Genomic DNA, 17232 nt, shown 5'->3' with positions numbered 1-17232 from the left:
ACGCTCAGCATAAAAACTACCACATGTGATCGCAAGTAATCCCCAATTCAAGCGCTGGGAGATGTGAAGAGGGAAGCGGCCCCCAGGAGTCGGCCAGCGCAAGTGTCCTGGCTGCCTGGAGGCTTTCAGGAGCATCAGAAAGGCTGCTCCAGCCCCAGCTGGTTTGCTCAGTGGATAGAGCATCAGCCTGGGGACTGAAGGGTCCCAGGATGGATTCCGGTCAAGGGCACATGTCTGGGTTGCAGGCTCAATCCCCAGTAGGGGGCGTGCAGGAGGCAGCCAATCAATAATTCTCATCATTGATGTTTCTATCTCTCTCTCCCTCTCTGAAATCAATAAAAATATATTAAAAACAGAGAGAGAGAGAGAGAGAGAGAGAGAGAGAGAGAGAGAGAGAGAGAAAGGCTGCTCCAGCGCCCTTCCCACTTGGGGAAAAAGGCTGGAACCTCGCTGCGATTGTGGTGCATACGGAGAAAAGAGTGAGAACATGGCCCTCGCTGAGCTCCCTGATCAGGTGGCTGGGGTCGCTTTCTAAGTGGCTCTGCGCATTCAGCCCCGGCCCCCTCTCATCTCCCCACGTTTGTGGAGAATAAAGATCACTTTGGATTAGGGTGGAGGAAAGCAAGAGGTCCGGGCTTCCCACAGTGGCTTCCAGTCTGAGTGGCCCTGCTCATGTGGGCGCAGCTTATGACAGACAGCTCCCAATCAAGAATGTTCTCAGAGACACCACGTTTTCAAAAGGAGAAATTCTTGGTCAAAAAAACTCAAGTTTCTGATCAAATGTCCTCTTTTTCTGTCCAGAAAACCCCCAAAATGCAGTATCACAGTCATCACAGTTTAAGTCGTATGTGCCTGTTTAAATGTTGGAACCCAAGCTTTAAAAACCCTGCATCTGAATCTAACAGCACTTATGTAACAAGAGCCAAGGTAACAGTAACCATGGGAAATGGATCTTCCCAACACAAGTCTCTAGGAAAGTTCACTGCTATTAGCGGTGCACGGTACCTTCCTACAGAATCCTCAAGCAGGGCTTGTAAGAACCAGCGTGTGCCGGCGGCAGGACGGACAATTCTGCCCTCTAGCACCATGGGCCAAGACGGTCCACGTGTGTCTCCACCCCCACCCCACTCACAAGCCAAGCCCAGGCCTCTGCTCTAGGGACATGACAGAGAAGTCTGCATGCCCTGCTCTCTGGGGAAGTGGAGGAGGTGCAGAGGGGGTGGGGCATACACATACACACAGGTAATTATAAATGGCATTAAGGTTCTGAGAGGGGAGGGGAAGAGAGGGAGGGAGGGAGGGAGGGAGAGATGTGGCAGGAAGGGCGGGGAGAGGGAAGGAAGGAGGGGCAGGGGGGTGAACAGGGAGTCCAGCTAGTGGTGGTGGACAAGGCAGACATCCCTGATCTAAGATAAAACTCAGGAACAAGAGGCCTGAGACAGTCAAGCCATAAGGAGAACTGTGGTTGCCTACTGTTGAAATTATCCTCGGAAATGGACAGGCGAGTCATCGGAAAACCCCTTCCACCTGGACAATGCATGGGTGAGGCTGGAGCAGTCTTTATAAACTAACCTGTTGGAGCGAAAGCATCCCTGTCTCATCAGCAGGTGGCAGATTCAAAAGTGAAGCTTTCTCCACTCTGGGGAGGGGTTGGTAATCGTGAAAAAGTGAGAGTGTGGGGAAAGGGAAGGACCCTCAGAGCGTCCAAGCTTTTAGAAACTCAACCTCTAGTTGCATTTAAAGTGGTGACAACTAAAATATATTTTGACATAAATTCCCCTCACCTAAAAGCTTGGAGTTTGAAGAGATGATCATGACAAAATGGAAATTAAAAGCCAGGTTCTAGCAGGAGATTTGAGACCCCATGGCTCATTCAAATGGAAATCTGGGGTGGAAGCCAAAAGTCCAGGAGAAAAGGGTCGACTGTCTACAGTGGTTCTCAACCTTCTGGCCCTTTAAATACAGTTCCTCATGTTGTGACCCAACCATAAAATTATTTTTGTTGCTACTTCATAATTGTAATGTTGCTACTGTTATGAATCGTAATGTAAATATCTGATATGCAGAATGGTCTTAGGCGACCCCTGTGAAAGGGTCGTTCGACCGCCAAAGGGGTCGCGACCCACAGGTTGAGAACCGCTGGCTAGCATAACCTGGCATGTCCGGGAGCCGCCCCGTGACATGCGGACGGCAGCAGAGCGCTGTGGTGAAGACTTTGACAGACGATGCTGAGAAGGAATCTGCTGACTCAGTCCCCCCAAAAGGCCCTTTGGCCAGGGGCCAGTTCTGGGCAGGATGTGGGGAGAGTGGCAGGGGGTCGGGTGAGGAGGAGGCGGGGGACTACCAGCCCACTGTGAGGTCATCGCTGGCACAAGCAAACCAGAAAATTCAGAAGCGAATTCTCTATTTAGGCCCAGTCTGGGAAACAGGAATATGGGCCTAATCAGGTTCTGTAATTAACATTGTAATTAACACTGCAGAGATAGGAATCGCACTATTATTCAGCTCCCAGTTCACCCTGGAGATAACTCCAATTCTGGAAGCTCCTCCCTAACACGTATGATTGACAGCTGAACTAGACTTCCAGGATCTGCCTTAAAACCTCCCATCAGACCTCCACTGGTACAGACTCCTCAATCACCCCTACCACACTACTCCTGCTGGTGACAGTGACAATGACATGCCACCTCCAGGGTTAACAGTCCCATGCACTGTCTCTCCCTACGTCTGGCGAGAGGACACTGCAGGGACACAGGTTCCTCCAGAAGACCCTGCACACTCAGGCGTCATAAGGAGCCTTCAACATGTGTGCACATTACCGGAGGCACACAGTGCTGGACCGTCCACGGACTACATGGGTTACACACACACACAAAATGTTTCCTCCCCATTTCTGGATATTACTCTACTGAGTGGAATTTCACTCCGTTGGTTGGGGAATGAGAACTGCGGGTGAAACAATTCAACACACAGCCCTGGGGCAATCTGGCCTCTTCCGACCAAAACCTCTCCTCACCCTCCCTGCCCCACCTCCACCAGACCAGGTCAGTTCCGAGACCGAGGAGCCATAGATGGGGCGGTGGCAGTCACTTGTGAGACAGGAGGAACCTTGAAATAAAAGTTTAACCCTAGGGATTCCAGCCTCTGAAACTGAGGCCCAAGGGGTCACATGCATTTCCCAAGGGTCCCATGGCACGTCAATGAGGCAAGAGCCTGCCCTGAGTGCCCCAGGCTCGGGGGTCTGTCCCCCACAGGCCACATGGAGTCCCCAAGGCTGTGATCCTCCATGACATCATTCTGCTTCCAGGAGGCGGGCATGGTTAACATGTTCCAACGAGGAAATGTCAGCTCCATGTCAATTCATCAGCTAGTCCCCAAACCCAAGTTCTGGGGCACAGAGGACTTTGTGCACCCTATCCCCAAAACCACCGAGGCCCAAAGAGGGGCTGCCCTCCCAAAACACACACACACACACACACACACACACACACACACACACACACGGCCGTAGAATTCTACTCAGAGTTTCCCTTTTCATCAAGCTCGAACTGTATCAAGATTAACACAACAGAAGCTGTCCTGCCTTCCCAGGCGCACGCTAAACCCACATCCCCTGCGGGACGAGACACCTCGCATTCGGTCCATACTTAATGAGAACCCTGCCCGCGCTGAGCCAGCACGGCACCTGGAGTCTGAGCCACAAGACTGCTGGGCACTGTTTCCAGAAAACCTTTTGATTCCAAGACAAAGCCAGGTCAGCCTGGAGAACTGAGCATTCCATAGACATGCTGGCTAAATAACTGGCTGGGTGGACGGGGAGATTTCACAAGTGGAGAAGCAAGGTGGTGGGTATGTAAGAGTTCACTCAAAATGTTCTTTCCACTCTTCTCTGGGCTTGAAAACTTGATCACAAAATGTTGAGAAAAAGAGACCCTCCTTGAGTTGTAACCAAATTTCATCTCTTTTAATAGCAAAATGTCTCCTCCCAGCCCCTGGACTGTGGGGCATCCCTTTCCCTGGGCGGACCCACAGGGATCCGAATCCACAGGTGGGAAGGGCTCCATTGACGCTCTTACCATGCACGCCCCACTCAACACAACCACCCCAATGCCTCCAATGGTGGATGGAGGACAGCCAGTCTCCCCAGCAGACTGAGTGCCTTGATCTCCAGGCAGGGGCTCTGCAAATCAAAAAATCTGAGTGTGCCCCTTCACCCTGTTCCGTCACAAATAGGAGTTGGGATTCTAGAAAACACACAGGCTCCCTCCTCGAAGTGTGGAACTCTGAACCGCTGTCAGGAAAAGCAGCACTGGCATAAAGTCCGGACCAGCTCGCATTCGGCAAAACTCAAAGACTCCAGAGAGAAGCACAAACCCGCTGCCCGGGGCCTGAACGCCCCTCTCAGACTGTCCAGGTGAGCTGGGTGTTCAGGAAAAGCGGGGTCAGGGCTTTGGGAGTTGGGGGGAGGGAGGGGGCGACTCTGGATTTAGACTGTGGGCAGAAAGAGATATATATATATACAATTGTTTTAATCCCCAACATAAGATGAGCAGAAAGACAAATACAGACTGAGATAGCTGGGTAAAAGTGAAATTATCTTAGTGAAAACTGGAAACTGGCGTTTTGGTGTGAAGACAGTGGGGTTTCTTTGGGGAGAGATGAGTTTTCCAAGGCTTCCTGCAGAGGCAAGATCAATGACCCCCCCAAATGTCATCAGCTTCCTGTCTTCTCAAACAGGGCTTCCTCCGAGGGGGAGGGGGGGACCTGGGCCTCCTCAGGACACAGCCTCCACTCTCCTAGCCCCCCACCTGACCCGCCGTGTGCACCTGCCCTGCCCCTGCACGGCATATGGCCTGTTCACCACTGTGGCCCAGCACCTGGCTCTACCAGCTAAACCCATGGAGTGAGAAACGCCCACACCTGCCAGACAGGTAACAAGGCTACAGATTTAGATACAGATACACAGACGCAGAAGGTACATCAATCAAGCATCTGTGGCATGGACTCTGCGTTGTTCTCGAAAAGGCACAGCTAGCCAGGAGACTGCCTGGCTAGACAAGCAGGACCTCAGGGCCCAGGGTCTGTGAGCTGCAGCTTAGTCATATATAACCCCCCCTCCCCCGCCCGCCCGGGACTGATTCAGCTCCTGGAGACAGACACACACTAGACAACTCCCGAAATGGATGTAAACCTCAGACACCCGTTACAGCATCTGCAGAAAGAGACTGCAGTACGTTCCCGATTCCTGCCTCAGCCTGTGTGACTGACATACGGGCTCCTGAACCTACACACCCGAGCTCATCCCACAGGGACAAGGCCCTCCTCTACAAATTCTGGGGCACCTCCCTCCCACCCAAATCCTGGGGCATCTAGGAATCTGTCCCCCCAAAATGGCCCCGACTCCTGTGTTTCCAGGCTCAAACCTCAGTCTCCATCCCTGCTTCCCTCTAGCCTGAAACTCACAGGCAACCTCAGGCCGTTTAACCTCTGTGTACACCTTTTGGGGCCTGTCTCTGCTTCCCCACTCCCTTACCCAGACCCCCACCTTCCCTTACAAGAGCTCTGGTTTGAACCCAGCCTGCCACTCCCACTCCCACAGCCCCACACCCCATTCCTACCCTGCATGGCAATCACTGCAAGTCCCAGTGCACCCCTCCCCAAACGGAAATCCATAATCAATAGTTTCCTGCTGCCCAGAAAGGCTCTCCCAGCCTGCTCTCTGGGGCTCACAAGGCTCTTCTCTCTCATTCTGTCCCTCCCCCTCCCGAGTTCTCTGCAGTCTGGAGCCCTCCCCTGCCTGATTCCTACCCACCTACCCATTTCCATTCTGTTACTCCATCCCCTCCCAGCCCTCCCTCTCCCCGGCTGCCTGGTCATCTATACTGCTGCAGCCTCCAGGGCCAGGGCAGCAGGGCTCAGCTTCCACGCACCTGCCTGTCCCGCCAGATTCAAACACTGTGTTTTGCCCAATGTAGGTGCTGATAACATCTTGCCTATTGATTCTCCCTTAGCCACTTCCCATACTAAACAAAGTGAAGATAAACATGGCCCTCCCACTCCCATCCCTCAAAATAAATATTTGCGTTTGTAAAGCAACTGGAGTAGTTCACACAGGCACACACCCCTGGATCTGTGTTCATCTGAGTCGTGGGGTTCTTATAAAAGCTCCCAGATTTGGCCTCAGGGGTGAGCGTGACCTTGGGGGGTGGGGGTATAATGGCAGTTCCTAGGATGTGCAGGAACAAAGAAAATAGCCCCTTGAGAATAGCAGAGTTGGCAACACCTAGCTTTTCTTTTTTTTCTTTCGTGTTTTTGCATAATTGCTACAAACAACAGAAACCGAATAGTGCTAGCATGGACATATTAAGACCACAGAACAGTTTAGGCCAAAAGTAGCAAATGAGTTTCCTTTCAAATACCAGCACAGATCCAAAGGGTACTAAAGCCCTGGACAGCTGTGGTGAGATGGATTCCGGAGGCCTGGGCTCAGCCAGAAAGAGGACCCCAGCTGGGTGCAGAGGTCTGGACAGACAGTGGCAGCGGGACAGTACCCTCCACATTTTAAAGCAGCGGTTCTCAACCTGTGGGTCGCGACCCCTTTGGGGGTCAAAGGACTCTTTCACAGGGGTCGCCTAAGACCATTGGAAAACACATATAAAATTACATATTGTTTTTGTGATTAATCACTATGCTTTAATTATGTTCAATTTGTAACAATGAAATTAGGGGTCACCACAACATGAGGAACTGTATTAAAGGGTCTCGGCATTAGGAAGGTTGAGAACCGCTGTTTTAAAGGGAAGTGCTTCCTGGTGAATGATTTCACTCACCCAGCTCCATGTAGGGAGCTGTAACTGCAGTGGAGCCTTGACTTACGAGTTTAATTCATTCTGAGACGGAGCTCGTTAAGGAGCTCCTTAACTCAAATTACTCTATCAACTCAATGCAAAAAATCCGCCGAGAGACAGCTGGTATCTCAAAAAACTCGTTAGTCGGGACACTCGTAAGTCAAGGCCCCACTGTATTCAACTAACAAGGAAATAGCAGTCTGTAGACAACCCGAAATTTTAAAACCTAACATCTAAGACAGTGCCAGAAATGCATTAGCCACCTAAATATTTGCTTATTAACGATGGAAATCCAAGGAAGGAGGCAGCAGCTGAACCGTGTCCCAAGTGTCACACGCTGGATCTTGAACAGCAATGAAAGGTCCCTCCAGACTGGGGCCGCCCACCCGAAGGCGAGGTTTCAGGATGGCCGTGTCCAGCTGGGGAGACAAGGTAAGAGGCCCCAGCACTCTGCTCCCAGCAGACACGGACACGAACAGGACATGCGGGCACCAAAAGGCACGCACGAGCATATGCACAGTCACACTATTCATACCAGCCCCAAATAAAAAACTGCCCCAGTGCCAATGTCTCTGCAACACGCCGTGGGGCTGTGTCTCCCTGGCTGGCCACCTCTGGTTCTTGAACTGGATGCTTGAACACACAGGGGACAGTCGGTGGAAACTTCCTCACCTTCTTTATTTCAGTTATATGTCAACAAAGGGTCCAAAACAATGAGGAAGACCGAAGTGGATGTCAATCCCGCCAATCCCTAATTCCAAACAAGAATGTGTGGGAAATCAGACTCCAGCCTGGTTGTCGGGGCTAAAACTGAAACCGTGCTCTTGTTTGGTTTTTGTTTGTTTGTTTGTTTGAAAAAAATCAGGTGGGCCAGCCTGAGCTAGCAGGACATGTCAGAACATGAGGAGACGGAATCACTGCCCACAGCAGTACCCAAATCAACCGAAGGGGACAGGCAGACTTCCGGGTGCTCCCTTCACAGAAGAGGACAGGTGGAAACATGAACAGCTGAACGCCCGGGCAATCAGCTCTCCCCCATCCATTTCTACTGCATTACACAAGCTATACCTTACCTGGAACACCACACCTTGCCAGAGACCCCCATCGGCCCCCACACAGAGACCATGGAAGAAGTCAGGACTCAGAAAACGAAGGCGAAACCATCAACAAAACAATGAGAAAACCCACTGCGTGGGAAAACATATTTGCCAATGTCATATCTGATAAGGGCCTAATCCCCAAAATTTATAAGGAACTCATACAACTTAACAAAAGGAAGATAAACAATCCAATCAAAAAATGGGCAAAGGACCTAAATAGACACCTTTCAAAAGAGGACATTCAGAAAGCCAACAGACATATGAAAACATGCTCAAAGTCACTAATCATCCGAGAGATGCAAATCAAAACAACAATGAGGTACCATCTCACACCTGTCAGACTGGCTATCATCAACAAATCAACAAACGACAAGTGCTGGAGAAGATGTGGAGAAAAAGGAACACTCGTGCACTGCTGGTGGGAATGCAGACTGGTGCAGCCACTATGGAAGGCAGTATGGAGTTTCCTCAAAAAACTGAAAATGGAACTCCCATTTGACCCTGTGATCCCACTTCTAGGAATATATCCCAAGAAACCAGAAACACCAATCAGAAAGGATATATGCACCCCTATGTTCATAGCAGCACAATTCACCATAGCTAAGATCTGGAAACAGCCTAAGTGCCCATCAGTAGATGAATGGATTAGAAAACTGTGGTACATCTACACGATGGAATACTATGCTGCTGTAAAAAAGAAGGAACTCTTACCATTTGCAACGGCATGGATGGAACTGGAGAGCATTATGCTAAGTGAAATAAGCCAGTCAATGAAGGAAAAATACCACATGATCTCACTCATTCATGGATAATAGAGACCATTATAAACTTTTGAACAATAATAGATACAGAGGCAGAGCTGCCTCAAACAGATTGTCAAACTGCAGCGGGAAGGCCGGGGAGGGTTGGGGGGCAGGAGGGAGGGGGGTAAGAGATCAACCAAAGGACTTGTATGCATGCATATAAGCATAACCAATGGACATAAGACACTGAGGGGTAGGGGAGGCCAGGGGATTGTCAACGGCGGGGGGGGGAAAAAAGTGACACATATGCAATACCCTTTGTAATACTGTAAGCAATAAAAAAAAAAAAAGAAAGAAAGAAAACGAAGGCGGGTTTTGTTGCAGGCATTCATTTAAAAAAAAACTATATTCTAATTCCTTCAAGTATCCTCAACATGGTTAGTGTGTCTGTATCAACTGAAACTCATGGAACCAAAACTAAAGACACTGTTCTCCCCTCAGGACTGTTATCTGAGGACGCAGTAATAGTAGCTTCTGCAAGGCACTTCCTAAGCTAGAGATCAACATGGTTCTATTTGCTAGAGCCTCTTCCATGTTGACATTTCTAAGACCAAACATAAATCGTTGGTGAACATGCTGGGAATTATTTGGAATTCTTCTCCCAGAACCATGAAAAGTGTTTCCCACCATTTAAAAAAAAAAAAAAAAGGCAGCTTCTAACCATGAAGCTAATGACAACCAGACGGCATGAGCGATTTTAAAGATCAGACAGTTGCTTGTGTAGAAACACTGTACAAATACTCCAACACTGCAGCCCAAAAAAGACCATCGCCACCGCGCAGGGAAAAGTGTGAAATGTGCAGATGAGCCCCGGCTTAAACACCACCGCCAGTCTGTTCCCAGGCGCAGGGCGGCACCTGTTCAGGCCGGCGGCGTGTTCCGATGACCAGTGGAAGAAACAATATCGGAGTGATGACAGCCCCTTTGGGCCCTGGTCCCCACCCTCCAGCCTATATTTAGTCTGTTCTTTATGGAAAATCTCCCGACCTCAAACACAGACAAGCTATTAGGCTGGTTATTCAAAGGGTCCATTAACAACCTCTTCTGGGGATGGTGTTTGCCCTCTTCCCTCCTATCCCTCCACCCCTCCAGCCCGCAGACCTAACCAAGACCCCTTTTGGCCCTGGTCAGTTGTGAGTGAGGAATGCAGGGAGGTGGGTGACTGGACCCAAACTACAGGGCCAGCTCTGCCCCTGGATGGGTCATCGGTGTGTCTTGGGAAAGTCACTCCACACAGAGCCCTGTGTGCAGGCAGGCTCCCCACACACAGAACGGGCGCCACAAACCCCGGGCCCTTCGGAGCTCCCGGAAGGCTAGGCTCACAGAGCACATAAGGCCTCGCACTCACGCCCATACAAAAATAACAGATGCTACAGAGATTAGAGACAGACATCTGTAGACTGCATTTTGCTCCTCGGAGAAAGGTACTTAACAAAGGGAAGGCATTATGTAGCTAAGCACCGGATCAGAACCCCGAACCCTGGATTTTAAAAATAACTAAGCCTGATCCGCTCTGCCAAACTCAATCACTTAAGAGAAAGACTCACAGGATCTGGTGCACTCGGAAGGAGTGGGGGGTGGGAACATGGGTGTGTTTGAATGTTAAGAAATGCAAGACAAGACCAAATCAGTAGTTAAAACAAGCCAGAGCCAGACTGACACACTATAAACACCTGCAGGGGACACAGGAAAAAAGAAGGATGCAAAATAAGGGATTTGGGTCTTAACAAAATAAAAGTCTGGTTTGGACTAAAAAACAGAGGTGGGAGGAACAGGGCCGCAGGTTTTGTTTTGCAGGTCCCTGCAGCTGCTGTCGCTGCTTCTCCCCCTGACTCACTTCCTTCAGGCTCCCCCAGCAGCCCTGTTTCGATGCTAGAACACATTGCTCTCCCTTTTCACAGAAATGCTCCTTCAGCTCTGAAACAGCAGCAACAAAATGCATGGTCTGCTTTGCAAGGGAATTATGAACAATCCCGGTGGGAGAAGGCAGGAGAGGACACTACAAATCCACAATCTCTAAAGGCCAGACGGAAAAGCCAGGGACCCACAGACCGGGACTTAGAAGGAAATGGGACAAGGGCTGGTCCCCTACCGGAGTCCCTTGACAATGTCCATCCCCTCATAGAAGAAGAGTGGACACAGACTGGAAGCCCCTGGGATCTGGGTTGAAATCCCTCTTCCACTCATCCAAGCTGTGTGATCCCTGGGCTAGGGCCTCCCTTGTAACCTGCAGGGAGGGAGAGAGGAAGGCACCTGGGAGTGAGTGCTGGAGAGCTGGCCCACAGATGCCCGGTTCCCTGGGACTCCTACCACCACAGCAATGCCCCTCCAAGTGCTCCGGGGCCAGCAGCACCCGCATCCTCGGGAATCTGGTTAGCACAGCACATCCTCGGCTGCTCTGGACCTACAGAACTAGAAACTCTGGGGTGGGGGCAGCAATCTGTTGCCCCAAAACCTCCGTGTGATTTGACTGCACGCTCAACTTTGAGACGCACGGCTCTCAGTATTTCACTGAAGATACCACAGGTCGGTTGCCTGGCCTGTCCCTCATTTGCCCCTAAGGACGAAACTGGTCCTACGTCTAAAACTCACTTACACCAACATAAAGAAACACCAGCATTTTGCACAAGCTGCCAGGATTCAGCAAGCAGCTCTTTTTCTTACCCTTCGTACACTAAAGAAAAATCTCCTTTTCACCCAAGCTACGCGCCAGATCCCAAAGGTGCACGGCCCTAACATCTGTGCTCCAAGATGTTTCAATGCCCTCACTCCGGCCATCGGACAAACACTGTTTATACTAACAACGAGGAGCAAAAGGACCCAAACTCCGGGGAAAATGTTAGCTCCTCTGGCAAGTCAACCAGTCAACCAACAATTCCTGGGCAGCCTCCAAGGGCAAAACACAACACAGTGAATCACTGAGGAGATAAAAAATGAACACAACTGACTTCTGCCCTCAAAGAGTTCCCAGTCCTTCAGGCTGGAGCAGTGTGAGGACAGAAGCCAACGGGAGTTGGCGGGCCAGGCCTTCGTTGTGACAGGGAGAGGAGGAAAGGACGCTGACATCAGGCTGGAGGGGACACCTGGATGTCAAGGGTGGGTCACTGCCCATAGGCATGAGATTTAACCTGGAAGCGACGAAGAGCCAAGTGAGAATTATTTTTAAGGAGAAAATCGTGACATTTATATCAGCAATGAAAAGGCCCAAACCTGCGCCATTTGATTAAACTTGAAGAATTACAAATACACTCGATAGTGACCAAGAACAAATTAAGCTCATCCGTGGCCGGAAGATGTTTGTTCCCTAACGCATACACCTGCTACAAACACGTTAAATACATCTCTATAAGAGAACAAACTCTATAGGAGAACAAACTTCTACTCAAGTGTTGTCGTGGTAGCGACTTTGCAGAGAACATGATACTTCTGGTTATTTGCAACGTTCTCAAATGCTCTCCAACGCAGGACACACGCCTGGGGTGGCCTGCACACAGGGCTGTGAATGGTCAGGAGCTCCGTTTCTACTTCACACAGAGCTGAAGAGCCAGCACAGCCCAGTCCATCTCTCGGTCAAGTCTGCTACACTATCTGGGCCTTCGGTGCCATCCATGTCACAAAATTGCACTGGATGAAATGACATCATGCAGGTTAAGCACTTAACATTCTGCTGAGCACAGACTCTGAACAAAGGAGCTGTTTCATGGGATTAGGGGGACCCCTGCCCCATCTTCCCCTGGCCCAGCCCTGGAATCCCCATGTGCAAGTGCCCTTACCAGGCGTCCAGGCAGAGTTCTCCCACCAAGGACCAGGCCATCATGATCTCTCCGGCCCCCTCCAAGGAAGCCACACAAAGCACTGGCGGTGCCAGGGGGAGGCTTGGTCCCTGCTGATCTGCCGCCTGGAAAGCTGGTTGGGGGTCCGAGCAGGGCTCTGGCTGAATGAGCTGGCCGAGTTATCACAGGCATTGCAGTTCTGCTGCTGGCAAGCTGAATTACAATGTGCAATTGCAAACAGAGACTTTATCCCGAAAAGAACAAGCTTTCTTTAACAAGAGAGGCAGTTGACTCATTTACCTCAACCCCATCAACCCCAGTCCGGCTTTTTAAAGAAGCAGAGGGGGAGACCTAGCCAAGCTGCTCACACTGGAGGCAGGCCGCTCCCAGGCGCTTTTCTGGGCACGGAGAGTACCCAAGCTGCAGGGTTAACATTTCACAGCATGCCACACCCCTGTGGGACACCCCAGAAATCTGATCAGGTCAATCTGAAAATCATCAGCAATGCTCCTCTAACTCCAGAGAACTGGGTGCGGGGGGAGGGGGGGGTGGGGGGGGGTGGGGGGGGGACAGATCTCTCAAAGTCTGAAATAAAGATATGAAGAAAAAAAAAAACAGGGGGCAAGGTAATGTTTTAAAACAAGATGGAAGATGGACAACAAATCCCATACCCCGTGCCTGCGCACAGCGTCACAGACCCACTTTTATCTGGGAATCCTCGTGAGCTCTTGCAACTACCATATATACAATTCAGTCCATCTGATGAGACATTTTCCAATCCAGGCCCACTAGAATCCCTTTGAAATGAGCTTTAGCCAAAAGATCCTTCCCTTTGACAAGGCCACTCCCCATTCCAACAGCAAAAACTCCCAAGGCTGCCAGAGAAAGAGAAATGTTAAAGAAATCATGGCACAGCCAAATGCTAGAACAGCCTGCCAACATGAGAAATCACATGTTCAAAACTTTTCATAACACTGAAACGCGCTCAAGTTATGTTAATCATGAAACTTTGTAAGTGTGACTCCAATGTTGCGGGGAAAGCCTCGCTGGACAGCCTCTCACAGGCAGTTGTCTCCCTGTGGTGGGACAAGCTATTTTTAAACTATGTGCTATGATACACATATACATTCCTGATTGGAAATGGTTGGCTATATTTCATAATTGGAAAAGATGTACGTTTTGCCGCTGTAGCATCCTAACTGCAAGGCTCACAGGCAGAGGCAGACCTAAGTGTCTGAGGGAAAGTTCCCAGTGATGCTCCATCCGGTGCACAGCAGTGACCCCACAGGGCTCCTCCAAAGGCATCTGCAGTCTCCGGACCCCACAGCACTGCTCTCAGACTCTGCGCGAGTGAGAAACCCACACCCTACACCACTGCACAAAACTGCTGTGCAGTTCTCTTCTCATACCAAAAAAAAAAAAAAAAGCTGTCCTGCCACAATTGAGAAAACATCTCAATTTCCAGGACATCAAGGATACAGACATAAATCACAACCATATCTTACAACTGGCAGAGGGTGGGAGAACATTTCATCACAACACAGGAACTCACATTTCCTCAGAAGGGGCCGTGCGAGGTGCTTTGGGAGGCTGCTGATCCAGGCTCTCTATTCAGACGGCCCTTTGGTTCACACCACACTTTGAATGACCCCAGTCAAATGTTTAGGAGGTCACTTTCCCTCCCTGAACCTCCATCGCCTACAAACTGACGAAAGCAAAGCTTGCCCACTTTCTCCCGGACACCGTGCGATCACGCGTACAAGAGGATTTTCGATAAAGTTCTATACAAGTGAAGGTGATATTGCTGATAATAACGAAAAGCATATTTGAATGATTCTGAAGCCTCATTAAATGAACAACAGCTCTGACAGAATACAGACATTCCTTTTCTGACAGAAAAATAACAAGACCGTCAGAGCCCCAAGCAGGACTCCTTCACCGGATTCTGAGTCTTATTAAAAATGACAAGGATTCAGCCAAGAAGGGAACTCAAGTCTCACATCATAAAGGCAGACATCAAGCTACCAAAAACCATCATCCAGGAACCACACAGTGTTTTCTTAAAAAAAAAGAAAAACAAAACCACATCCTCTTTCTAGAAAGCCCAATCAATGGGCTTTGCTGGAAGTGCCCAACCCCCCACCCCGCCTGGAGCTGGGCATCAAGAATGGGGAATGAAAATGAGGTGTCATGAATCACGCTGAGCTGGAGGGCTCTGCACAGCCAGGAGGTGCTGGCAGCCAGGTGCACTCAGGACTTGGCACTGACTTTCAAAGTGTTTCATCAGACTCCGGTGGATGCCCGAGAGAGCTGCAGGGAGACAGCGACACAGGCACACAGGCACAATGTCCCCTCACTTGACGGCAACAGAACAGAGCTCGGGCTCCAGAGGAGCACTACTGCCCTACCACCTGACCATCAGCATCCTGGGCAGGTCCCAAGGCCACCCGCAGCCCCTGCCTCTGGAGGAATCTGGAAGCATCTTAAATTGCCAAGAGAGTGGCCAGGGGCACTGAGAGCCAGGCCCCACAGAAGACTGGAGCACTGCTCAGGTCCTCTAGGGGAACTAGCAAGCCCTCTATGGATACGCCCGGCCAATCGGCAGCCTGGCCCGGCCACTGTTCAGTCCCCGGGGCTGCCCAATACCAAGAGGATCAGCACCACAATATTCACCTTCACCTGAGTGGACAAGCGTCAAAGCAAGACAACCTGGGGTTAGTGGTGCAGACTGCGTGGTGCCAAAGCAAAGCCCTCCTGTGGCCCGTGCCTGCTCCCTTGAGGATGGAGCAGAGGTGGTGGGTGACAGCCTGAAGCCAGGCTCTCAGACACATTCCTGCAGGGCCTCCCTCAACAGCGTCCCTACTGGCCTCCCATCAGGACAGTTCTGTACTGTGGACACTGGCCCACAGGGATGAGAGGGGAAAGGCTGCTGGCTGATTGTGGCTGGGATATAACCCCACAATCCACGTTTACATCCCAGCTGGTCTCCCCGGTGAATCCTGGCAGGACCAAATGAATAAGGGAGACAATCCAGAAGCCAAGGAGCAGAGGAATAAGAGCCACCAGTCATCCAAAGAGAACACGAGGCCAGGAGAGGCCCGGCTGCCTCACGGTTCCTGCAGGGTCACAACCTTGCCTGACTTGCAGAGTAAGGGTGGCTGGCTTCCAGGAATGTGAACGTGAGACCCTGAGGCTGCGGAACCCCCATCCTCCTAGTAAGGACTTTCTCATTCGGCCCGGGACTTTGACAGAAAACACTCTTTGGAGGCACAGGGACAGGTGGACGGGACACAACGCCGCCTGCAACGGAGCTGACTCTGCAAGAGCTCCGCTTGTCTGCCTCCATGGTGCCCCTGAACGGAGCAAAGACACGCTGGCAGAGCCTCACGCCCCACAGCAGCACTTCTCACAACACATCTTCAACGGCCAGCAAGACGCTGGGCCCTGATCTGGTAACCTGTCACGGTGGCGCCGATCCCTCCAGCTACCCCCAGGCATCAGCTGGGCCAGTCGGGTCACTCGGGCGACCCAGGACACAACCGCGTCCAGCCACTTTCTCACAGGAGAGACTCTATTGCCCATCCTCCCTGGCAGAGCTCGGCCCTCGGCCTCCCCTGGGCTCTCGCCCGGCCTGCAGGGTAAGAAGCACCGCAGTGCTCACTCGGCCGGGCAGCCGCGTGCCACGGCCCGGCGCGTGTGTACATACTCAAGCACACACGCGCGCGCGCGCCGCGCCGGTGGAGCCCGCTCCCCCGCGCTTTCCAGAAGCCCCGCGACAGCCAGCCCTCACCTTCGATAGCGATGACATGCTCCCGGATCTGGTTCTGCAGCACCGGCTCCTCCACGCGCTCCAGCAGCTCATAGATGGAGTAAATGTTGGGATGGACGGACTCGAAGCGCTGGATCTCGGCCCGGATGGCAGCCGAGTTGGCCAGCTGCTGCTGGTAGTTCATGGTGCAGGCGCCCCGCCCGGAGCCGCGCGCCCCCCGCCGCCGCCGCCCCGCGCCCCGGGGCCCGCGGGCCGCCGAGCCCTGGGCGCCGCAGCCCCCGGGGAGCCGGGCCCGCCGGCGGCGGGCGGAGGAGGCGCGAGAAGAAAGGAGCGGGCGGAGCAGGCGCGGGGCCGACCCGCGGACTCAGTTCATGGCCGGGACGCGCGGCCGGCGAGCGAGCGGGCCACGGCGCCCGGGTCAGCGGGCCCCCATGGAGAGCTCCGCTGCGGGCGCGGCCGGCCCGGAGGAGGCTCGCTCCGGCGCCTTCCTGTGCCGCAGCCGCTTCCACCTCTAGACACTGCCCGGCCGAGCAGCCATTAAAGCCAGGCAGCCGCCGCGCTCCGAGTGCCGCGGCCGAGGGCCGGCCCCCGGGCAGCGGCCCCGCAGATGGGAGCGCCGCGCCGCGGCGTGGGTCTGCGAGCTGCGTGCTGCGCCACCCGGCGCGCCAGAGCCCCCGCGCCGAGCCCTCCGTGCGCCGCTCGCCGAGCCGGGACCGAGCCGCAAGCGCCGTACCAGCCGCGAAGCCAGCACCCAGTGCCGCCAGCCGCCAGCCCGGCCAGCCCCCTCCCTGGCACGCAGCGCTCCAGCCCACGTCGGCCCCGCCTCCGCCCCGCCCGCCAGCGCGCTCGCCGCCCTCCGGCCGCTGCTGCCGCAGCCACTGCGTCCTCGGCGGCGCTTCCCAGCGCGCCGGATCCCGGGGAATTGCGCCAGGCTCCGCC

At 52.6% G+C, this 17232-nt stretch overlaps 1 protein-coding gene across 4 annotated transcripts in view; it reads right to left on the bottom strand.

Annotated features, from left to right (window-relative positions):
- AGAP1 (ArfGAP with GTPase domain, ankyrin repeat and PH domain 1) overlaps positions 1-16481 on the bottom strand; it is a 409239-nt gene extending 392758 nt beyond the window's left edge. For all 4 annotated transcript variants that reach the window (XM_059703631.1, XM_059703632.1, XM_059703634.1 and 1 more), the window contains exon 1: positions 16315-16481. In XM_059703631.1, the coding sequence (XP_059559614.1) occupies positions 16315-16477 (163 nt within the window). In that variant the 5' untranslated portion in view covers positions 16478-16481. The remainder of the gene's footprint in view (positions 1-16314) is intronic.
- Positions 16482-17232: the final 751 nt, after the last annotated feature.

This window comes from Myotis daubentonii, chromosome 7, assembly GCF_963259705.1.
Source record: "Myotis daubentonii chromosome 7, mMyoDau2.1, whole genome shotgun sequence".
Lineage (NCBI taxonomy): Eukaryota > Metazoa > Chordata > Mammalia > Chiroptera > Vespertilionidae > Myotis > Myotis daubentonii.
Note: the sequence above shows the minus strand (reverse complement) of the source record. Positions and strands in the feature narration are given on the sequence as shown.